General features: G+C 51.5%; 1 protein-coding gene across 3 annotated transcripts in view; it reads right to left on the bottom strand.

Annotated features, from left to right (window-relative positions):
* Window positions 1-24,598, bottom strand: part of Nrg2 (neuregulin 2) — a 178,850-nt gene that overhangs the window by 3,253 nt on the left and 150,999 nt on the right. Inside the window, exons 4-10 of one of the 3 annotated variants that reach the window (XM_076912800.1) lie at window positions 17,818-17,938; window positions 11,414-11,472; window positions 6,733-6,756; window positions 3,539-3,641; window positions 1,484-1,607; window positions 1,030-1,157; window positions 272-499 (exon numbers count right to left, since the gene is read on the bottom strand). In XM_076912800.1, coding sequence (XP_076768915.1) covers window positions 272-499; window positions 1,030-1,157; window positions 1,484-1,607; window positions 3,539-3,641; window positions 6,733-6,756; window positions 11,414-11,472; window positions 17,818-17,938 — 787 coding nt within the window. Of the gene's footprint in view, window positions 1-271; window positions 500-1,029; window positions 1,158-1,483; window positions 1,608-3,538; window positions 3,642-6,732; window positions 6,757-11,413; window positions 11,473-11,851; window positions 11,929-17,817; window positions 17,939-24,598 lie in introns of all 3 variants that reach the window. The other 2 variants (XM_076912803.1, XM_076912801.1) reach the window with 2 other exon arrangements.

Here is a 24,598-nt window from a genome sequence, read left to right as displayed (position 1 = left end):
CACTGGGTCTCCATATCTCTGTTTCTGTTGTAATTTAGGTAATGCTGAGAATAGGCCAACGTTGGGCCCTGGGTGTGTGCAACAGCCCTGATGCTCCAGTGTGGTTATTAATGTTCCCTAATGCAAACTGTGTGCTCACTCCAGCCAGGATCTGCGGAACCAGCTGCAATTCTAATCCCAAGAGACTATTTAACCTTTCTGGGACCTTGTTTGGGTTGGCAGTGCCAGCTTTCTAGCCAAGGTGGGGTCCAGTGAAGGGGTAGACACTGACCTCTCACTGTGTGGAGAGTCACGCAGCGAGTCTATGGAGTCGTGGTAGGGTGGCATGGCAGCCCTGCGCCGCTCCTCCTGGCTGTAGGCTGCTGCCCTCCGAGCTCGTGCCTCCACACATGCTGGGCTGTTGCACTTGCTGGTGCCCACTGATGAGAGCATGATGCCTGACTGGGAATCCGAGGTCAGGCTCTCCGACCGGTCCAGGCTCCATGTGTGGCTCTCATGTCTGTGAAAACCAGATAGGAGTGAGTTGATAGGCCGGGAAGGGTAGGCTGTCCTAGTGCAGGCATGTGGTCCCATGGCCACTCTGCCCTTGGTTCTTTGATCTGTGATTCCCTGAGCTTACTCTCCTCTCTACTCTGCATGGTTGTGGAGCATCATAGACATTCAACGCTGATAATGGGAGAACTGTGGTTGGTGAGCTGCCATGCGTACAGGCTCCTCCTGCCCCTGCCACCAAGGTCTCCCAGCTGTGACACTTTTGTCTCCATGTTCTTTAGCCATTTCTCAGGATCTCAGCCTCACTGGCCAATATGCAAGGGCTCTGATTATTGCATGGGCCTCTCCATGGAAGGAGGGATCAGCCCTGCTATTTTTTCAGCTATAGGAACGATTGTGCTTTTGTGGCCAGGTTGCCCGGGGACTGGAGAGTCAGATGGACTGTGGTCAGTATGCAAACACAAGAGATGAGCTAGCTGTGGATGATTGACAGTGTCAGGAATTAGCGGGGGTTCTATGGACCCTGGTGCTGCTCACCTGTGGCTGGAGGTGGGCGTAGCTGTGGGGCAGTGGTGAGAAGGTGAACAGGAGTGGCTCCCAGAGAATGTGCTCTCAGCTTCCCTCCGGATCACGTGGTCTGTAGCTGGCACGTTTTTGGAGATGTACTAGGACAGACAGGAAGTTGGGAGGAGTTAGTGATGAAGACTAGATAGTCTCCCTTTCCTGGTTGGGGGGGGGTGCAAGTGATAAGCATGGAGTTCTATCTAGTTATGGGGTGACCCACTGGATGAGATCAGTGGGTCAGAGATAGCCCCAGACACCCCCACCCTATTCTTCCTTATGGAAATGGGCAGAGTGAAGCCAGATCCTCAGTGAGGCAGTGCCTGGCACAAAGGACAGGACTGGCATCCACCCTGTCCTGTCTTTGCAGCCAGAGAAGGTGGCTGTCCAGTAAGATCTAGGAGGGGGCTGGTCTGGGAACACCACTCACATCTGCCATCTGGATCTCCTCAGGGTCCAGCCGAGGGTGGCTGGGCCCGTTGGCCAGGCTTCGGTTCTGGTGGGCGGGGCACATGTTCTGCCGGAGATGGTGATGCATCTGCCTCCTCTGTTTTCTGCGCAGGGGAAGAATAGGTGAGCCTAGCATGGCTACCCTAAAGGGTGGCACTCCCTGGCTATTCTTCCAGGGAGGCTGGGCAATGCATGGAATCACATTGCTCTGTACTGTATGACCTTGAGCAAGTTCTGGAAGTGCATGAAGATGTTTTACTTCCTCCATCTGTAGCATAGGACCCCTTACCACCCCAAAGGCCACTGACCATCAAAAGCCCATAAAGATCTCACACTGTGCTAGCCTCTCCCTCCCTCCCTCATTCGTTTAGCGTTTATTGGATTTTTTTTTTTTTTTTTACTGTGTTCCAGACACTTCTTTGGAACAGATGAGGTAAACATGGTCTGTGTCTCATGCAGCCTAGGGGCCAGTAAGGGAGGCAGAGAGTAAATACACAAATAAATGAGCTAGACACTTTCAGTAAAGTTTTCCAAAGAAAATAAAATAGAATGCTGTGGTTCAGGAGCCAGGCCTGTGGGACTTCTGTACACTGACACATAATAAATGCTCAGTAAATGATTTTATCATATACAACTGTAATTATATCACTCCTGTGACTCAAAGTCTTCCCTGGCCTTCAGTGCCCCATTTTTTTCCTCCCCAGGCTTGTTTCTTGCTCCCTCCCTCCACCCAGCTTGCTGCTTCCTGAGACAGCTTGTTTCTGATCCTACACAGTGTTCTGCCCTACACGCCCTCCTTTTCAGATCTTTTTCCCTTAGGACTGAGCCTGAATGCTGCTTCTGAGAGAGATCCCTTCTGCCCTCCAGCTGAGGATAGGTGCTTTAAAAATGCATCTTGGTGGCCCCATGTAGTGCAGGTAGGGAGGGCTCTGTGGATTCCAGGATAGTCATGGCTGTATAGTAAGACCCTGCATCAAACCAAAGCAAACAACAGCAAAAAGCCCCAAACCAAAAATGCTTTGGCACCACTTGCTTGGGGCACTGGTCATGTGCCTAGCCATGTTCTGGTCATAGGTGGGCCTGATGAAGACTGTTGCCTTCAGCAATGAGTAAGTGCCGTGGGCATCAGAACAGGTGGCTTCTTTGCTTAGTTCATGGACTCAACTTTCTTGGGCCCAGTCCCAACCCTCTCCTTACTTCCCAGCTTTTCTGGTTCTGGTCCCATCCAAGATGAGGTCAGCAGGACCTTAGATCCCATCTGTAGGGCAGCAGGAGTCCAGACCCAGAGACTCAGTCTCTGAAATGGTGGCTCTGCCTAGGCCCACTTCCTAGATCTGAACAAATACATTGCCATCCCAATCAGCAGCCTTCATTGGTCCTGTACTATCTGGAGCTTGGCATCAAGGTTTTATGGAGGCTTCTGAATCTCATGTCTTTAGCTTCTGCCCAGTCTTCTGGACCCTGGCTTTCTGCTCTGAGTGGTCTGGGTTGCCTTCTCTGGCTTGCCTTTGGTTTGCCCTGTTTACGACCTTCCCAGTTTTGCCCCTAACTGCTCTGAGATAGCCTAATCTCTTCTCCTCCATGCTCCTTGCAGTTCTTCCAGTGCAGGTGTGCACAGTACCATTGAGGCACCAATTTGTCCTGAGAATGCAGCCTTCCCTGCACATCTTCCCAGCATGGCCCAGGGCACCAGTATCCTCTATTCCATCCACTCTAGGAGCCTGCAAAGGGGAGCTGGGAGCTTCAGCGAGGCCAATGTAATGCTCCCTAGGCTCATGACCATAGGACTTGGAGAAGGTCCTCAATTTGCCCAAGGTCCTGCAGGTGCTGGCAGAATTAGATTCTAACTAAGACTTTTTCTATGTCTGTCCCTTGGTTCTACAGCTGCAGAGGCCCAGAGACTGTTGGGAACAGGAAGCTGTAGGCACTCATGCTGGGCATGGTGGGAACAGGGAGGAAGTATGTTCTCAGAGAAACATTGCGGGCCATCCCCCACTGGCTTGGCTTGCTCTCAGCTTGAGCATGTAACACTCACTTGGTCTTGCAGTAGGCGACCACACAGACGATGCCCACGACCAGCAGAGCCACACAGATACCAGTAATTGTCAGGACTCTCTTCTGGTACAGCTCCTCAGCCTCTGCAGGGGCAGAGCAGGAACAGAGCCCATGGAGATGCTTGTACACAACCTCCCTATTCCCCAGCCTTGGGCTACCTCAGCACAGGACCTATCCATCTCCTTCCACCCCTTCCCCTTGCCTGCTCGCAGACCGCCGTTGCCTCCCTTCAGACTTTGCTACACCTCCCCTAAAACCCATACCTGCCCAGTGCACATGAGTGGAAAATGGGGGGGGGGGGGGAGAGGGAGGGAGGGGATGGAGTAGGGGGTGAAGTTCCAAGGCCACAGTAGAGGGGAGGCAACACCTTGACCAGTACTTCTGCCCTGCTCCATGGTGGCCCTGCAGAGTGTTGTTTTCCAATGAACAGAGTCCTAAGGCAAAGGCCTCTCTCATGCATCCCAGCCTCCCTAAAAATGGCTGATGACAAGGTGTCAGATGCAGATTTAAGAGGGATGGTAGCTTGGCCAGGGGCAGGGACCCAGCAGACTGGACCTACAGCATGTGGGAAGAAAGGCCTTTCTCCATTCCCACAGCTTGGTCAGGGTAGTGCCTTGGCTCACTGTACCTTGTCTGCTGGTGAGAAGCCTACCAGTGACAGCACAGTCTGGCATTTAGGAGTGTCCCTGTGCACAAGTAACAGGCCCCATCTTTATTACAAGCTGGGAGAGGGTGGGCCCAACTGTCCTGTCCCCCTGTGCCTGGTATGGCCATCTCTGCCCCTCTAAAATAGAAAGCCAGGAAGAAGACAAGGAAAAGGTGACAGCATTTGCTACAGCCCACCTCACCCCCAGCTGCTGGCTGGCACTGATACCTTGCCCTGCTCCCAGCTCAGTGATAAGTAGAGGCAGACACTCTGTGATTGGCAGAGCACTGAGAAATATCCCCAAGCTCTCATATTTAGGTCACCTACTATGTACACCAGCAACCTCAGAACAACAAACCCTCTGGATGATCACACACCCAAAGCCATGTCTTCCAGAGTCACAGACATGCCTTTCACACAGACACTCATGCATGTATCATCTAGACAGATTTTCTGTCTATATACAGACTATATATGGACTATATACAGACTGTCTGTATGCATCCTCCATTTCCATCTCTTGCCCTGATTTCTCCCTGCTCTAAGGTCAATACCCATGAGCCATGGCCAGCCAAATTACCAGCTAGCCAGAGCTCTCTCCACACCTGCTTGCCCAAAGCATTAGTGAAGCTTCCTTCCTGTTACTCTGTCTCTCCTCACCTCCACTGTCCATCTGAAAGTCATCTCAACTCTGCTTTCCGAGTGAGTGGTGGATCTGACCACAGTGAGCATTTTCACTGCTGCCCCTGTAGTCCAGGAGGGGGCTCTCTCAACTAGAGATGGTCACCTTTTGACAGCCCTTTCTGTTCTGCTTCTCATAAGTCTGACTCATTCCCACTCTCCACAGATAACTAGTAACAATGCAGCTCATTCTAATCTGATGCTTCGAGACACACAATACAGCTAGCTCCTCATTGCAAGTATAAAAGCCAATGGCTTCCTGTATCTTCAAGGCCCCTGATTTGCCCAGCTTCACATTCCATTCGGATCACACATCTGGTGTGCCTGGAGCCAGCTGCAGCATCTCTGACCACCGGATAAGGCAAGCCTGTCTGTGCTGTGTCCCCTGCCTTCGACACTCTTTCTCAGTTGTTTGGGGGGCTGGCTACCAGATGCACTACGTGAGACAAACCTTTTCCTGGTCATTCGTCACAGTAGCTCTCTCCTGCAGCCAAGCCAAGCCCTGAGCTCACTGCCTTTTCCTCTGTATCACTTGTCAACAGTGTTTCTTATTTGTTGATGTCTCTTCTTGAATGCAGTTCCAGGAGGGTAGGGGTGCTAAGTGTTGCAAGTTCTGGTGTTGAGTGAATGTTTATTGGGTAGGCAAGTGTGTGCACTCCCCCCGCTCCCCCAGATAGACACACACCCACAGTCACCTCCCCATGCTGGCAGTTTCAATCCCAAATGCCCTGGGCTTAACACAAAGATATTCCATAGTCTTTCTGTATTCTTGAGTCCTGCCCTGAGACACCTGCTATCTAGGCATTCCCATCCTCCATCCACACATACCTGCAGATCATTCCTGTTACCACACCACAATCCCAGCCTCCACCCTCCTCCCCACTCAGTGGAGCCTGAGACCCAGACAGACACTCACATGCAGACTTTGAGCTTTGCCTTCTACTGAGAGCAACTGATAGGGACTAGGTGGTGGTGAGGGGGGGGCTAGGACCCCCTCAGGGCTGCCGTGAAAAAGCCTTTCCATATGTGTAGTCTCTGAACCATGTCTGGTGTTCCACACCACCCCAACCACAGCTCCCACCAATCCTGAGCCCTCCACATCTGTTGCTAAGACACATCTGGATACTTGGAGTCATCTTGCACCAAGCCAGAGAGCTTAAAACGCTAATCTTCAAAGTCCCTTCCAGACAGGTAGACAGGCTAAAGGGTCAGTGTTTGTGTCTCTGGTGGGGGTGGGGTGGGGTGGGATATGAGGGGAGTAGGAATCACATGTAAGTTTCTTGGGGGTAGGAGGAAGGGTAGGTACAGATTAGGCTCTTGGTGGCTTAGCCCACATACACATACAACATGCCACTGTAGGACAGATCATGGAAGGGGTGAAAGCCTCGATCGAGCAGATGGCAGAGTCTAGCAGACAGACACAATGCAGGGACAGAAGCAAATGGGGAGTTGTCAGCTTCCAGCCTAGTGCAGACTGTGAAGCAATGCACTTGGGAGGGAAAGAGGACCAAGGTGAGGGGAAAGAGTTGCCCATAGCTCCCCAAACCAGGCTTCTGCAGACACCAACCCCTTGGGGCAGCCATGTCTGCTTTAGGGACTGACTGGCAAGTCCCTACAGGCTCCTCCCCTGCAGGGGTGCTAACTGAGCACGGGGCACAGTGTGAACTGCCGGATACCCTGCTCTAAATCAACATCATCAATGCATCTTGATGAAGCCAGTGAAAATTTCAGAATCATCAACTTTCCCTTTGTGGGAAAGGGAAACCTGACATTCCTCAGTCCTGGTGTCAGAGGCTGGGGGGAGGGGGGGTCTGCAGATGATGCATAGGAAAACTCAGGTTCCGTACCCTTTAATTCAAATCCAAGGTGCTCTGGTAGTGCGGAAGGAAGGAGAGTGAGAGGGGCAGGGGGAGAGAATGAGAGAAGGGGCGGGCAGGAGAGAGAAAGAGAAAAAACGTTGGTCAGAACTCTTCGAACATGGGGCAGCCAGCCTGCGAGGTGAAAGCACGTTAGTAGTGACCCCTCCCAGCCTCCTGGGCTCCCTCCCTGATCCCCAGTACCTGAGAGCCCCAAGAACACAAGAGAGAGGCCATGTTAGAATTGGCAGGCAGGGAAGGAGCTTTAGAGATGAGCAGTGGAGTTAGTACCCAGTAAGAAGGCACAGGTGCAAGAGTCAGTTGGTGATGTCCCCAGGAGCAGAGGGTGAGTGAGGTAGGGTCCAAGGAGGAGAGCCTGATCCCCTCCTTCTGGTTCTACTTCCAACCCTCCATCTCCAGGCTCTCTTGAAATCAGTCTGCCCCCACTCCTAGCTTATTCATGGGGCGTCCTTTTCGTCTGTTCAGAATGAATGTGTCATGTCTCCAGACGGGCCCCATGTCACTGCCTTGTGCCACAAGCCTAGCTGGCCTGGCATATCTCCTGGCAGTCCGAGTGCAGAGCTTTGGTGTCTCAGAGGGGAACAGTGGGGAGAGGAAGTGACTCCAAACAACAAGTCATTGCTGTACTTGACATCCCATATACCCTGGGCTCCTAGGGTTGAGCTGTGGTACCCAAACCCATCTCACCACTTAGGAGAGCACCTACAACCCAGGGAGTAGGAAGAGTGCGTTCATTTGTGTAGCATGCACACTTCTTACACTGTGGATAAATTACGGTGTTGGAAGTGAGATTGTCACCTGAATGTGTGAGCTCAGGCCTTTGAAAGGTGGATGCTTACAACATTGACAGGTTAAAGGAGCCTTGGTCTAAGACTCAGCTCTGCCATTCTTTGTGACTCCAAGAGATGCCCAAGCCGTCTGGGTCTCAGTCCCTTAGCTGCAATGGTGGTGGAGCAGGCCTTGCTATGGGATCCTGGAGGTCTGAAAACCTGGCTGTGTTTCAGGACAATTCAGGCCAACGGGAGAAGGTCTGGGTGGGAGCCCAGAAATCTCAGTGGTGTTTTAAAGAGCTTGCCTTTCCTTTTAAGGCATGGCCAGTTCTGTTCCACAGACCCTGGGCTCTGTTTCATCCCTAACTTGTTGTGTGGATGTGGGTGATGCATGGCATCTGTTCTCTCAAAAGCACCTGTACACAGGCAGATGTGAGCTGGCCTGGCCAGCAGGAGGTGTGCCAGGGCTCCTGTTCACACCTGCCTGGGTACACTCCCTCAATGACTTTCATGTCAGCCAGGTCAGCTCCCTAGACCTGATGAGGGTGTGGCATTGGACTTGACTTCTCATCTGCTCTGGAGAAAGGGCATCCTGAGTATTATCTGGCCCATCTCTTTGTGCTTTCTGAAAGGGATTTCAGAGGAATATGTATTTAGAAAGAGCAAGAGAGTAGGTGGCTTTGAGCCAGGGACCAAGAAGGTCCTGACCCCAAGGATCTCGAGGAAGATCCTGGAGTTCTAACCTGTGCATAGCCCACATCAAGGATGTGTTCATCCCAGCACTGAAAACACAAGCCCTCTGCAATTCCTCCACTCTGAAGCTGGGGTGATGTTGAAAATTTGGCTTCTTTGCAGTCTGACTATGACTGTTTGAGGCCCTAAGTGCAGCTCTCTGGCTCAAAGGGTTAAAGGTCGTAGAGGGGTTCCTGAATAGTGCATTCTGGAGCCTAGGACTTTGACGCACTCAGGGGCATGTTTTTGATGTCCAGTCAGGCTCACTAGAGAGACAGCAGACCAGCTTCACAGGTTCTAAGTTCCGGTCCTAAGCGTCCTTTCAGATAAGGTTGTTAAAGTCTATCTACGGTGCCAGGGTACTTTCTCAAGGTGATGCAGGAAATTGGGAGGCAAAGTGGAGCCTGGAGGGATCATGGGGCTAAGCTATGGCCGATCCTGCTCAGGCTTGTCTGGCTATTCCTGAGGAGAGCGTGGCCACCTGCAGAAGCAGATTAGCCTCTCAAAGCCCTCTGAGGATTTCCTTCCAGGTCACTTCTCTGGGAACAAAACCATGTCAACAGCAGCTTTCAGGGGTCCTGGTTAGGGTGGGCCAGTGGTGGCTGGCATGCTTGGTGAGGTAATTGAGAGTTCAGCCAGTCACTTGGTAGGTGACTCTTCCTGGGAAGTCTGGGGACAGATGCTGAAGATCTACAGTTGTGTCTGTTGTAGTTAAGGGAGCAATCTCCTACTCATGTTTCTTGCATGGCACTCAGCCAGGATGGGAGTGGACCTGCTGAGTGAAATGTTCATATTGACCAGTAAATTGGATGTCAGATTTCCAGCAGGGCCGGGCTTTAGAACATTTATGCAAATTTATAGTCTTGGACATAACCAATTGCAGTCATAAAGTGCCTGGATGAGGGGGCAGTGTTGTATGTGCAGATGTAAGCATGCGCTCATGTGTGTGTGTGTGTGTGTGTGTGATGCAAGCACACATTCTGTGGTTGTGCATGTGTGTGAATGTAGTCATACACATGTGGGATACAGATGGGCGAGCTTTCCCTTTCAGGAGGGCAGGGCCTGTAGTGGGAGAAACTTCAAAGTGCTATTGGGGTCAAAGGCTGTTTTCTTAGTCTCTGAAAGATTGCCTGGTCTTGAGGTGGTCTGGGTAGGTGGCAGGGTCAGATGCTTTGCTCAGCAACACTGGGAGACATCCTCCAAGGACTAAGTCTCTTCCTGCTCTCCTCTTTGCTGTTTATAGCTGGGAGATACTGAGTTGCCCTCTCGTGATAAAGGCAGGCTCCCAGATGAGCTCTCGTGCATCACTTCATTTCATCCCTGCTGCTGCCTCCTAGGTAGAGCTGCCTCTATCCTCATCCTGCGGTGGAGAGAACAAACCCAGAGCACTTAAATAGCACCCAGGACTAGGGATCTAGGCACCTGGCATTTCTAAATGGGCAGCTGAGCACTTCAGGGGGCACAGGATGACATCTTTGTACTCATCATGTGCCGAGAACATGAACATCATAAAGGTTCTTGCGGAGCACACTTAAAGAATGGGAATTCTCCACATAAAGGCACCTGCATGGTGCTGATGACACAGGCAAGAGGGCTGGGAATGCCATCTGCAGGCTTTCTTTTGGGCTCGCAGCAGACACAGGCTGAAGGCTGATGTGCTCTCGCCAGCCAAGGGGCTTTGCATAGTAGTCCATGTTCTGGAGGTTCTATTGCGCTCTGACCTATTGCTCTGGCTGCCTGTCCAGAACAGCTTCCTATGCTGTGGAGGCTTTTGGCCCAGTGTGGAAAGGAACAGCCCCCACCTGATCTACCCTTGCCGGTCAGCTCTATCCTCTCCTGAGGCTCTCCATGCTCCAGAGTTCTCTACATAGGCTGGATCTGATTCTTTAGGACTGCATGTCTTGCTCACATATTCTGTCTTTATCCTCTCTTCCTCCATAGCCTGTGACTGAGAATAGAGGGGTCTGGAGAGAGTACTGCCTCTCATTTTGTCTACCAGCCCTCACCTGCTGGGGTCCAAATGCTCCCAAGGGCAGGGCTTCTGTGCATTGTCCTATGGTCTGAGGACAATTTGAAGATTCATTTCTCCATCCTGAGACCCGAACTCTAAAGCTGTTTTTCTGAATGTGCTATCTAATGGCCCCTGGGTTTCATCTTTGGTATTTTTATAGAGTTTTCCTTTCTAACATTCAATTACTATCCAGGTTTTATGGCTCCTTACTGCTCACAGGACCCAAATATCCTTCCCAAAAGGAGCAGGAAGCTGGTCTGCTCTGCAGGATGGGATAGGTGACATGGTTGAAGGCCAACACACCACTGGGTCCCAAACCAAGTCTGTGACTAGCCAGAGGCTTATTGCTTTGTTCCACCTCCACCTGGTGGTGCTTGAAGGAAGCTCTCTCAGGCCCTAATTACAACAATTTATTATTTTGCCAAATATTTGGGCTGCAAAGGGCTCATTCCCTCACTCAGAGTGGAGGAAAGAAAGGAGATGGAGTCCTGGATAGTGTTCAGACTAGAGGAGTCTTGGGAAGAGTCACCAGTTTCCACTTGAGTCTGTTAGCATCTGCCATTGCCCTCTGACCACCTCATCCTGTAGCCGTACACATGTCTCTGGAAAAATTCATGGAAACCATTGCCCTGGGGACCTGCTCTACTTCAATCTCCCCTCTGCCTTGGTTCTAGAACCCCTACACAAACCATTCTGGCCAGACCAGAAGGCAGACTCTTGAGACCCCTTCCCTTTTCTCAAACATACCCACAAAAATATGCACACGCTCACTGCCTGGCTTAGCAGCAGCCTGACACCTTCAGACAGTCTTCAGAAGCAGGGGAGGGCCCTGTAAGTGCCTCTTCCTACATTTGGCAGGTTGCCTGATTTCAGAAGAGGGGAGAGGCCTGGACATAGCCCTGCTGCTACAGAGAATTCCATATCACTATTCCTAGGCGATACAGGTGACTTACGGGGTGGGTGGAGAGACAGGGCTGTGTCGTCTCCTCTGCGGAGGTTACTGGTAAGCACTGAGGGCTGAGAGGATTTCAGGACACCCCTGTTCCCTCCAAGACTTGGTAAGTAAGACCCCCATCCCTCCCACATGAGGAGACTGCCAGTCACCAGGGAAGAAGAGAAATAGAAGAAAGAAACATACTGGAGAAGTTGACCATTGCGAACTGCTGACACCTGTCCCCGGTGTATCCCACAGGACACCTACCAAAAGAAAGAAAACCAGAAAGAGAGAGCCAGGATAGCAAGACACAGGCATTGCAACACCCCGGCACAGGCTCCTGCCAGCGCCAGCTAGGTTCCTCGCCACGGTTACCATTTGTACTGGCCTTGCCACTCTGCCCCTTACCTGTAGCCCTGAACTTTAAACCCAAGGATTAGGCCAAAAAAAATGAAAAAACAAAGCAAAACAAAAACAAAACAAAAGAACTAACAAACCAAAGTACAAAAAAGGAAAGAGAAACGAAACATAACAGCCAAAGATCAAAACAACCAACACCCCTGGCCCTACGCCCTACATTGGGGGACTGCACCCGGAAGCTTTCTAAGGAGCAGGGACTTGTGTTTGTATCTTCAAACATACTTTGCTTAGGATCTGGCATGTACAATCGCAAAGGCAGTTTCTCCAAACATCTCTGTCCGAAGAATCCGTTTGGACATCTGGAGAAGGAAAAGGGGAAAAATCACAGAACAAACTGGCATCATCCACGAGGCTAAGGTTAGAAATCAAAGTGCGCAGGGATGAATGAGAAAACCAAGTCAGGCGCTTGGGGTCACACTTGTAGCTGAAGGGGCTGGAGCCAGGGGCTGGGTGGAGGGCTCTGTCATCTCCTTACAGACGCTTTAATCCATGTGGCTCTGTGGGGGATGGGGCAGGCGAGGTGGGGCAGGGAGGATGAGTTAGGGAAGTCGGGTGGGGAAGGTGGGGGTTATTAAGACTAACTGTCCTATTGGTTAGGGGAGCTTTTTCTTCTTACCTGCCTGGTGCCCCCCAGGGAAGCCAGAATTGTAGCCTCCGGGTGCCAGGCAGGCAGACTTATTATGGGATACAAGTTCCTGGTGTCACTCCTCCAGGCTCTGTTGAAGGATTCTCTCCAGGACTCTGGGCAGGTTTCCTTCTCTATGGACTAGCTCCCAGAAAACTCAGAGTAGAATTCCGCTAGGCTGTTCTCACACTGTGTGCTCAGGACCAAAGAAAGGGACCTAGGGGGTATTTGATCTGTTCTCTCAGAGAGGGATCTGTGGCCCAGTATGTTTGGGACATCCATCCCCCAGGGCTCCTGTAGAGTGGCAGTCTCCATTAGCAGAGGAGACAATAACTGAACTATACAAACTTATTTGACTAGGGAGTTTTGTTTGTGTGTTCTGAGACAGGGTCTCATGCTATAGCTCTGGCTGGCTGGGAACAGAAGGCACTTTTTAGAGGAGCTACTTGGAGAAGGTTGCCTGCCCTAAGGAAGTAGAGTAGATTTGCAGAAAGCTGAGTGGGGAGCTGGGGACCTGGAGGAAAGGCAGAGTTGCTAGCGCCCCACAGCTGCCTTCCTGATACCTGGTTCAGGGGGAGGTTGGAACAGCCTAACTGGGGACCCTGTTCTGTACAGGAGCTGGCTGGAAGCCAGCCTTGGCCTGCCTGCCCTAGGACCTGTTCTTCCACTGTGGTCTGGCTTTGCCCTGGCTCTGGCCTGGATCTCCTCGAATCTCAATCTCCTCCCTTGCTGCTCAGAGGCACCACCTACTCACCCCCTTCTCCCTGAACCTGTCTTACCCTCAAGGTACACTTCCTTCTGTTCTCTGGCTGCCACCTCTCCCCTTAAGCAAGTCCCAGTTTCATAGATTTCTAGGAGACATGCCCAGTCCTGTGCTCTCTCCTGAACCCCAGAAAGGCTAGTCACCTAGGGAGAAGCGCACAGACACGGCAGAGCTGACCTTTATGCATGAATTTCTTCAAAAACAGGTCTCTGTGGCCCTGGCCTGCAGTTCCTTAGGAACTAATGAAGCCCCTCAGTATCAGGTTACTGTGCAACATTAGTCAACCTGAAATTCCTTAAGAGGTGAGAATTCTCTGCCTTAGCCTTCTACTGTACATAGCAAGAGCCCCTGACCTTATAGTTAGGCATTAATCATTGGCTATGATAATCACAAAACCCTATGGCCTCTAATCTAGAGGAATAGGGAACAGTAATGGCTTGTGGAGTTCTCGCTGAAGTTTATTTGGGCCTGTGGTATCTCTCTGGGTTGGGGAAGGAGGGAGCTGGACACTGTGGGGGTAGAGCATGGGTGCACATACATTTGGAGGTCTGGCTGGGAAGTACACTGTTGAGGGTGGGCAATGGCAATGCATGCTTACCCTACTGAATAGTGTGGCTTAGGGGATGAGCGCCTCAATCTCTCTGATCCCTGACCCTTGTCCCTAGTCACTTTAGCCTAGGAAGACGGAGGAAGTGGCCAAGGCTTCCCCACTGACTCCAGCCAGACTCAGCTCTTCTTCCTCTGCTTCTGGGCCCTGATGTGGAGGACTAGAAGTGGGTGAAGTGATTCTTTTTCAAACAGAAGCACCTTTGGGAATACAGGATAAAGACCCAGAAGTTGAAATGACTCTTGGATTTTACAACGTAAAAGGAAAGGAACAGGCTTGACTGTGTCCATTGACACTATCTGGGCTCTTAGAGTCAGGGAAGCCATGTATGCAAGTGTGTGTGTGTGTGTGTGTGTGTGTGTGTGTGTATGTGTAAGAGAGAACAGTCAAGTGGAGGGGCAAAAAGGGATAAAGAAACTTATTTGACATCAGGGCTGCTGTCCCATGAGTCTTGAAGATAGTGACAACTGTAAATAGACCCCTGTGTCCCTGTCCCACACTCAGCCTGAACTAGTCTGCCTGCCTGCTCAGGGATACTGACTTGCACAGTTGCAGGTGGTACTGACTGGTGCACAACACAAATGTGCTATGGTATTTGTGCAATGTTCTGGTGTTAGCCTTGCACCTGTCTGAGAGAGGGGCGCTCCTTCTCAATGGATAAAGAAAAGGCCTTGGGGGACAGGAGTGTCAGGGTGGGGAAGGACTGAGAGCCAGTGCTATCCTTTGGGGGCATTAGTTCCTTTAGGGGCTCCTGGATACTCCTAATCCTCTCTGTAGTCCTGTGTGTGGAGACTCAGGCTTCCTCAACGAAGGTTCTAGGTATAAGCAGGGCCTTTGGCCTTTCTGCCTTGGAGCCAGACCAGTGTAGAAGGAGCCAGATGTCTCCTTTTATCAACATGAAAGGAGTCTGCATTGGGTGTGGGTGGCTGGCTGGTGGCTGTGGCTCCCACTCAAACAGGATGACTCTCAGAAGTCTGGGGGAATAGGGATGGGTCGGAAGGGGCAGCAGGCTACAGCCTTCCTAGACCTTCCTATAGGCGTCACCTCTGACTCTGAGAAGGTCTGAACCTGGGGCTGGAGAAGAGCAGGGTGAGGAAGGGCAGAGAGGAGAGCCCACGGGCTACATCTGGGGTGGCAGAGAGGTCAGGACCTCTGCCGTCCCTGTTCCCCACCCACCTCCCGGGCCTCACTTTCTCCTTTTGGTAGCCTGGGGATAATGCCATGTGTGCTGCCCTCACCTGGAGAAGGAAGGATGAAGAATGAGGCTGTGGCCCAGGCACTGGAGGGAGCCAGGGTCTTGGAGCTCACAGGGCAGGTGGAGATGAGGATGAGCAGGCAGATGGGGTGGGATGGGGCGGGGGAAGCTGGGGATGAAGGAGATGAGCGGATGGGAGAGGGCGGCATGCCACTGGTATATGCACAGGGCTGGAAAGAGTCTTGTTCTGTCATCATCCCCTGAACCAGTCCCCAAGAGTCACGCACCAACCGTGCTCAACAAACACACGGAGAGAAGAGGAGAAAACGGCAAGAGGAGGCCCAGACAGGAGACAGTCACCTTGATTTGGACCCCCATTTTCAAGTCCCCTTAAGTTTTCTTTAAAAAAACAAAAAACAAAAACAAAATTCAGTATCAGTGACGCTTTCTTTTGGCACTGACTTCCAGAAAAACAAGAGGGTCACAGAGTGTGCCTGCCTGCTTTCCAACACTCCCTGGGGGCTCTGAACCAATACACAGCAACAAGTGTAAGAAAACCAGGAGGGAAAACTGAGTTTTATAGAAACTGGAATGAAACTGACCAGTGTAGTTTCATTATCCAAGCTAAGCGGAAATGCAAAAAAAATCAAAATAAAAAGAAACAAACAGCACAAATGGTAGACGTGAGTCCCGTTCCTAAGTCCTTTCCTTTTCACTCCATTCAGGTGTCGACAGGAACCCGAGAGGCCTGCCCCACCTCCCACCCCGCTTCCCACCCTCAGAATGGCCTCTGGGCTCTGCCCGGCCCCCTCCCCCCTGCCCTTCTCCAGCACAACTCCAAGGACTGCAGTCCCAGCCGGGATGTCCCTCTCCCTTGCATGTGACAAAGGGGTTCAGGGAAGCAGGTTAGGGAGCCTTGAATGGGGCTGTCCCAGGGGGGCAAAGATGGGGAAGTGGTGGCTCTGGGTACCAATTTCACGTTTGAAACCGAGTTGCCCTGGGTTGGGGGAGGAAACAGGGCACCCTCGTGTTCACAAGGGCTCAGGCCCCTCTTCCTGCTCCTTTCAAATGTAGCAGGGTGCATCCCCTAACTCCTAGGGACACAGTCATGCTGGCAGGTTCCCCTGGGAGCCATTGTCTTAACCTTCCCTTTCTTACACTGCAGTCCATCTTGGATCCTGGGCTCTGGGGACCTGCTTTGTTCTTGTACCTGTCTTGGGGAACAGAGTCTTCCTGCCTGTAACCAGGACTGACTTCAGTGATAATGCTGGATTCTTTGGGGTGGGAGTGGGGTTCAGGGGTCCAAGGGACTAGAGAAGAGGAGAAGCCTGGTGTGGCAGAGGGGAAGGAGAGTCAGGGCTAGGACATCTCTTTGAGGTGCTCTGGGATCTCTATTCCAAAGAGCTCAGAGCAGTTGCAAGGCTGTGATGTTTTCCAGAGCCTGAGCTGCTATTGTGGCTGTGTCTTAGAAGCTGAGGCCAGGCCTTGAATATCTCTTGAGTACCTGTTATTGCTCTTGGAACTTCCCTGAGGGGTTCAGGAAGGAGGAGTGGGGAAGGGGGTGACATCAGGTGAAGGGTGGGACCATGGAGGAAGCCATCGAAGAGGCCAGCTGGGGCCTGAGCCACAGTTCTGCCTGGCAGTGCCACCAAGCTCTCTTGTGGGTGAGTGGGAGGACACACTGACACTGGGACCCTATCGACTTGTGCAGGATTCTTTAAAAGCCCCAGTCTCCTCTGCAGGTTCACATGACTAGAAAGGCCAAGCCAGTGATAGGCATGCAAGATCTGACCTGGGGGAGAGGGGCAGAGGCAGGAAAGCCTGAGGTTCTTCTCCTAGGAGTTGGTTAAAACCCTCTTTCTGAACTAGCAACACCTTGTTGCCTTTGTCCAGATGTCATGGGAATGGGATGGCTCTGGCTCTGGTCTGGGGCCCTTGGCATGGGTTACTCTGAGAAATCCTAGTTGACTAGACCCCTTCCTATTCCTCCTTAAGGTCTGACCAGAGTTGGGCTTTTCAAGTTTGTGTCAACCTCCTGACACACATGCAGGAGGATTGCCCAGCAGACCTGCTGGGACTGAAAAAGCCCTTTCTGGTGGCCTCCTTCACACAGTCCTGAGTGCTGCAGTGTGGGCAGTTGAGTTCTGAGTGCCTTGGAGTTCGTGTTGGGGCCACCTCTCCCTCCTCCATTGGGCCTCTCCCATATGGTATCATTGCTGGAGTCCCCACCTTCCCTAGAGAGGGGCTGGGGTTAAAATGGCACAAGCAGTGTTTAGGGCAGGACTGGCTACTTTTGGTCACAGGGCAGGAAGAACCACCAGATCTAAGGCCAGCACTGGGCTCCAGGCCCCGTTTCCTAAGTTTTTTCCTCAGTTTCTAAACCCCTATTTTCCCTCTAGACAACAGGAATGGGACCATCAGGTGCTGAGGGCTCTGGAGCCTGTGTCCTGCGCTTCCAGGCTTATCACTACTGGAGAAGAATCAGCCAGGACATATTCACTAAGGACCAATTTGGAGAGTTGCTTAGAAATGGGGAAGAAAGACAAAATGGGGTGGGGGGGGATAGAGACAGAGAGAGACAGAGATAGAGAGAGAAAGGGTGAGAGAGAGAGAAGGTGAGAGAGAGAAAGAGAGAGAAAGAGAGAGAGAGAGAGAGAGATAGAGAGATAGAGAGAGAGAGAGAGAGAGAGAGACAGAGAAACACCCAGTGCCTTAGACTGGTATCTCCACCTCCCTGCAGTGTTGGTAAGAGATGGGCACCAGGAGACAGGGTGATAGGGGCCTAGCAAACCGGGTCCTATAGGAGTTCACATACCCCTTAGAGCTTACAAATCTTTAGAGTCCAGAAAAGACTAGAAAGTGGGCAAAGCACCCTGTCTGTGCCCCGTGGGGATCACTTCCAAGGAGCTTGAAGCTCATTTTTCTAGAGCCCTCCACTTCTGCCCCAGAATCTCTTCCCCTGCTCTTGGCCCCGCGCCCACACCCACCGGTCACTTACTTGCAGGAGAGCTGGTTGATGCCCTCGATGTAGTAGCACACGCCTCCATTCACACAGTAGGACTTGGCTGTCTCATTGCACTTCCGGGCGTGCCCCGACCAGGATGACAGAGTGGTGCTCACTGGAGGTATGAGAGACAGGCACTAGTGACCCACCGACACCACGTCTGGGCCCAGGGATCACTTCCTTTGTGTTCTTTCATGTTCCTATCTCCTAACTGGAAGGTCACCAGGATCTGCAGGAGTACCTGGGTAGGAAAGGGCTAGCGGGTATCTCTTGGTGGCAACAAGGTAAATGGCAAGCCACAACAGGCCCTCTGCCCAGTATGGTCCTGCATTCATTTGTACTCTTGGGAAACCTACAAAAGCCGGGGGTGGGGGTTTCCACTGTCTTGGAGGGATGGAAGAGACCAGAAAGAGCTTCCTCTACTGGAGGAAGGCCTGACCTCTGCTCCACTTCCATCTTCCTCCTAGGGGGGCTCCACTATACGACTAGATGTTGATGTGAGGAATGGATCGAGGCGGGGGGGGGGGCGGGGGGGGGAACCCCTGCATTTGTATTCACTGCTCAGGTTCTTACGGTGAACCAGGGGAATCGGTGAAAATGACACCTTTAGGATACTGTCATTTTCTGAGCTCTGGGAAAGTGTGTGTTGGGGTGGGGTCTTGGCTTCCACCCTCTTATTTCCAGGGCTAGCATGTTACAAAGGCTGCTATGTCCTGTCTCTAGAATTGTTCAGGGTCTCCTTCATGTCCCCACACCAGACAGTTCTCTCCTCGTTAGCTGTTGCTGGTGGAAAGAGCCTTCAGACCTTGGCCAGCCTAAGCTATAAATCATAACGTTCAGGAGAAGATTTAGCTAGGAGAAGGATGGGGGTGGGGGTGGGGTGGACGGGGTGGGGGGCAAGAACAGCTGGGATGTGAAAGCCGGGTGGGAGAAAGGCTGGTTGCTAACCCAGGCTGCACATCTGATTGATCAGGCTTGCCTGAAACAGTGAGACTAATGAGTGCTCTGCTCCCTTAGCAGGGGACAGTGTCCAGAAAGCTAACTTTAAATACAAAACCTTCTTTTGCAAGGCAATGACCCACAGTGGCATTCCAAGATGTTTTGTCAAGAAGGAGTCCCTTTTCCCTATTCCTGCTCTGGGGCTTTGAGGGTCTCTCACTCCTCACCAGCGGTGGCCTCTGATTGAAGTGTCCCACTCCACCTTGGCTACTCTTATCTCCCCTGGGGTGGCAGCCTCCACTGCTCCCATTGGCAGTAGGGAGGAGGCAAGAGGAGGAGGATGGAGCAGGCAGGCGCTTGGCACCCTCAATGTTTAGACATGTAGGGAGACAGATGGAGCGTGGAGGACTGGAGAGTACACACAGCACTGCCTCTGTATATGTCTGAGGAGCTCACAGATAAAGCTCGGCAGGCCAGCTCCCACCCTCCTCTCAGCCCCATGCCTGTTGCAGAGTTGGCATCTCAGGCCCCACCCCTGCTGAGGTCTCCTCTAGGGCTCCACCACAAACCCAGCTGGGACCCACATGCTGGCCAGGCAAAGGAAGCTTTTACTAGTGTTTGCTCCAATTCTGGGTCATAGAGACCCAGGAAACTAAGGAAGGGACAGAGAAGAGACAGGACTGCGGTGACCAAGTCTGCAAGTTATAAAGTCCAGCACTGGGCAGATCCTGGAGTATAGGGCTTAGAGGTTGTCTTGCCCTTTGGTTACACCTCGTAGGAGGGTTGAAGAAAGACAATGGCAGAGTGCCTGTCTAGAGCTGCAGTTGTGTATTCCTGCCAGATACCCTGTCCCTTGTGAAACAACATGTCAGCACCAAGGCTCGATGTGAGCAGATGAATGTGGACCACAGCTTGGGGCTTCCCAGGGGCCTTGGCTAAACCTAAGGAATCTTGGCCTGGACCTACCAGGCCCAGCATGGCTCCTCTGCAGCAATGGTGGCAGAGACCTCCTGCTGTCCCGTTTTCATTGTTATTCTGCTAGGTTGACTGAGCAGTGTTCAGCAGTGAGGATGCTGGGGTGTAAGGGATCATAGAAGAGAGATGGAGGCCACCTAGTTGTGGTACACTGAGTCTGGGTTGCCAATACTGTAGTATGGGGCTGATGCCAGCGCTCCAGAAAGGCAAAGGAGAGCAAAGCGGGGGAGGTAGTCACCGATGTCAGGGAAGCGTGGCCACAGGCTTCCCCACCACTTCTGACAGAGTAAGGCCTTCCCAAGCTACTTTAGACAGCTGTACAGGTGGTGAAGCCAACAGCACAGGGAGGTGTGTGCCCCACAGAAGGTGTCAGGCCATGGTGTCCTTACATGGTGTCTGGCCCTCACAGGTTCTTATTCCCCTGTGAACACATCTGTACTTTGCCACTGTTCTCTCACACTTGGAGAAGCAAAGGTGGGAGAATCCTGCTCTCTGGACCTCTCCACCAGGATGGTTGGCAGCTACCACAAATCCAGTATGTCCAAACTGGCCTCCCAGTTATCTGTCTCAACCTCTTCTCTAGTATTCCCTATGTGTGTGAGCCCCAAGGTCCTAGAGAGAATCTTTCATTTCTTCTTTATTCTTTACTGCCATATACACACCTCCAGGGACTGTCACTTCCATCACCTCCTGCTGCCCTCCCTGGTCCAATTCACTGCCACATCTTCCTCGAGTGACCTTACTTACTGGTCCTCCTGACTCACACTTGCCTTCACTCTTTCCTCGAAAGCTGCCATGGTGGTCTTTAAAATATGTAAATTGTGTCAACCCTTCCTATCCATGACAGCCCTTTAGTGGGGTCCCTTTGTAGTCAAAATAAAGCCCCCAGCTCCTCATCAGGTCTAATCTGGGTCTCATTACCTTTCTGTTATTTTTTTTATCCTGTTCTCTCAATGTATTTGACTACACTCATTTCAGGTGTAGTCAGGTACCCTGCTGGCCAGGACCTTTAGAATATCAGTGCCTCAGTACAGCCTCTCTGGGGCTTCTCAAGATGGCTAGCTACATCCCCCACGTTCTTTCTGCTAGTAGTATTTATTCTAAGCTGATTAAGGAACCAAGTGTGCTCCCACACTAGAACCCTAGCTCCCTGGGGCATGGCCACATCTGTTGTATTTCACGGAACCCCACCATCTAGACAAATGCTTGACACAGAATGGTCAAGTAAGGTAGGTGCTTAGCATTTGTTGACAGAGTGAATGAGCAAGCCCTTCTCTGATTCTTGGGACATGGCGCTCTGCTGCTTCCCTGAGTGTAGTCTCGTGTCCTTAGCCTGGACACGGATATCTTTTCTGAAAGACACTGTCTCCTCAAAGCCACAATGAAATACTACTTCACACCTACTAAGAATGGTGGAGTGGGAAAAGAAGTTTGCAGAGAGGATGTGGAGGCACAGAACCCTGGGGCAGGCACCGTGGGAGGGAAGGTACGGTGGGCTGGCTGCTTAGGCATCTAGTCAAGGAGTTCTGCAAAATAAAAAAATTAAAATTCTCAGAGTTACCATGTACTCAAGAAATTCCACTCTTGGGTGTATCCTCAAGACTGAAAAATGTGTGTGCTTACAAACACCTAAACATGAATGTCTGCGGAAGCGTTATTCATCAGCCCGCTGTGGAGAGGGTCCAAATGAGTCAACAATTCAAACCCGCTGAATGGGTGAATAAAATACAGTGCATTCACACACCAGAATATATCATTCTATCATAAAAGGAATACACTCATACATGCTATAACATGGATGGGCCTTAAAGTATGTGAAGGCCGGTTATAATTATATAAAATGTCTACTATAAGTTAATCTGCAGGGGCAGAGAGCAAGAGCCATGCTTGTGGCACTGGAGGGAGGAGCTCCTGGTGTGATGATGAAAATGTCCTAGAATTAGTGGGGGTGGGGATGGTTACATAAGTCAGTGACTATACTGAAAACCACTGAATCATACTTTAAAAGGGCAAATTTTATGGTATGAAAATTATATCTAAAAATTAATTAAAACCATGCCCAGAAGGGGAAAACTCTGGGAGCAGTTGCTATGAGTGTCTTGGTGCAAGCTGTCCCAGGCCTTCGGAGGAAGATGAAATGGCCAAGAGCGAACACTGAGTTCCTCCCTGCCATGCAGGCTGCAGCTGACTTCTCTTTGGAGCAAACTTCTTCCTCTCTGTAAGGTCCATTGCTTTGAGCTATCCAGCGCTCACCTTGCTGTGCAAATGGCTCCCTTCTAGGTGTCCATCCCCCCACCTCCACTTTGTTGGGAGAGGCACACGCTTTCAGACCCGGGGCTTTACCTTCCTGTCATCTGAGGTCCTGTGCTGGTTAACTGGGGTTGTGCCTCTCTGATCTTAGAGCAGGGCCACGCCGAATACAACTTGTGTGAAGGTATATACTCGTGTGTGCATGCATAGATGTGTTCCACCAGCTATCCCCTGACCAGAGGTCTCTACCACATGCCCACAGTCCTGTGACACCTCATGTCAAACCTGCCTGCCCTGTCCTCTGTATCCTGGGGCAGTCTCAAGTTCCCTTTCACTTGGGATGGGCTTCTGGCTTTGGTAAGGTGGAAGAGGATTGCACCATGCAGACGGTTTTGTTACAAGCTCTGCCCATGTCTGCACATTCCTTTTCCCTGTCAGCCCTAGAAACTCCTATGAGACCCAGAACTGTCACTTCTGGAGGGCCTGCTCTGATCTGGGAAGGACTATAGCTCCACCCTAATGGAGAGGTAGGTAGCCATCCAAGAGTGGGACGATGCCCTTCGATGCCCCATCCTGTGGCCCTGCTCCCCCCCCCCCTGGGGCTGGGCGGGCCATGCCAACCCACCTTGGGATGAGTCATTGGGGGCAGGTAGAGCTGCCCGCTTGCTGCCTGCCCTCCACCCCCTCCTCAGGGCGTGGTTGCTGCAGGTCTGCTGCATTTCACTGGTAAACAAGAAATCCATGCATCTCTGCTTGGGAAAATGGTCATGATAATTTCAGGAGTTTAGAAGAAGGTTAAGACCACATAGCTCAGGCTATGAGGGGAAAGCTGTGGGGCATAGAGCTGGGATCTCTGCAAATCTCCAAGCTCTTTCTATCTTCTGCTCTCATGCCAGGCTGCAGCCACAAGACACACTGAAGCCTGTGGGCAGCTGCGATTCCAGTTCTGCATGAAACCCTATGCTCAGTCCAAAGGTGCACTGTCTGCTTCCCAAGCATTCCTGTCAAAATACGGCATGCTGCAGGCTGAGACGGGTGTTTTCAGGTTGGGCTGGGACTTACTAGTGAGTAAGACCCTCAACACCCTGGCCCTGTGCATCAGAGAGGGCACAGCTGTGACGTTCTATGCGAGAACACTTCCCTGTTCTGTTTGCCTCACATTGTGAGATGGTGGTCCTACAGAGCCATTTCTCAGGGTGCTCTGCCTCTTTACAGTCTTACACACAGATAAGCCTGGTAAAGACGGTGCCCCACCCACCACAGTAACCAGGCCAAGTGTGCATGTGACCTCAACAGGATGAGTAAGAAGCCATTCTCGTGCCTGCCCCAGGAGAACATAGGGATGGGGGCTGGCTGGGTTAGAACTCTCTGAGGCAGGTGCCTTCTCTTTCTGCTCCACTCCCTCAATATGAGAAGTAGGAAACAAGGAACCAACCTATTTCCAGTGCTTGAACTCTGCTCCATTTGGAGCTAGATGACCTTTGGATTTCTTGGTTTCATGAGCCAATAAATGAACTCTCTAAGGTTGGCTTAGGTTAGATACTTGTCAATTCTAACCCAGAGAGTCTTCATTAATAAAATGGGAAACCCAGAGTCTAAGGTGGATCAGAGGCTGCCTGCTCACTAGGACAGAGATGGCAGATGCTCAGCCCAGGTACTCCTCCCACTTTGGAACAGCTCGAGGGTGGTCCCATCCAAGTACCCACCTCTGTCACCCTTCTCCAGCCAGGAAATAGGGGAGGCCACAAAGGCCTTGGGATAGCCCTCTCTTTTTTTAAATAAAAAAAAAATCATATTGAAATCTGGATATATCAGCACATGCCTTTAATCTCAACACTTGGGAGGCAGAGGCAGAGGCAAGTGGATCTCTGTGAGTTCAAGGCCAGTCTGGTCTGCACAGTGAGTTTCCAGACAGTCAGGGCTAAGGAGAGAGAGAGAGAGAGAGAGAGAGAGACCCTTTCTCAATAAACAAACAGGCAAACAAACAAAGAGAGTGAAATTCAGGCCTTGCACATGCTAGGCAAGAACTCTACCACTGAACTACATTCCTAACTGTAGGTTGTAATTTCTTTAATATAACATTTAGCAGTTACCTATTGTGAGGCAGGCATTGTGCTAGGCCCCTAAGGCCAGGGTAGTAATCAGGTCCATGGAGTGCTACGACTAAGTTCACTAATGACTTCCACACCGTAAGTGCTCTATTAGTAAAAAGCTGTTTGTGCAAAACATGCGACCGTTCTGGGCCTCTCCTAAAGAAGGGTCCATGAGAGAAAACAGAATCTGGCTCAGTAAATAGTAGATGTGACCAGAAGTCCCAGGGGACTGCATCAACCCTGTTCTCTGTGCTTTCCTGAGGCTCCTCCTTGTACTGGGTGGCCAGAGCACAGAGCAAATCCAGCCACAGTGTGGGGCTTAAGGCATTCAAGAGATGCCACCGGACCATGGTGGGTCAAGAGATAGCCTGGGATTGGGTTTGGATCCAGAGTGACACTGTAATGAGCAGAAGGTTAAAGGTCAAGGCTGCCTGTGGTTTGAAAGGATATGGGTGGGGTGGGGGCCAGAGGGGGGAGAGGAGAAAGTGCTTGTGCTGAGGACCCATGGGAAGGGTTTG

This window comes from Arvicanthis niloticus, chromosome 14 (genome assembly GCF_011762505.2).
Source record: "Arvicanthis niloticus isolate mArvNil1 chromosome 14, mArvNil1.pat.X, whole genome shotgun sequence".
Taxonomy (NCBI): domain Eukaryota; kingdom Metazoa; phylum Chordata; class Mammalia; order Rodentia; family Muridae; genus Arvicanthis; species Arvicanthis niloticus.
Note: the sequence above shows the minus strand (reverse complement) of the source record. Positions and strands in the feature narration are given on the sequence as shown.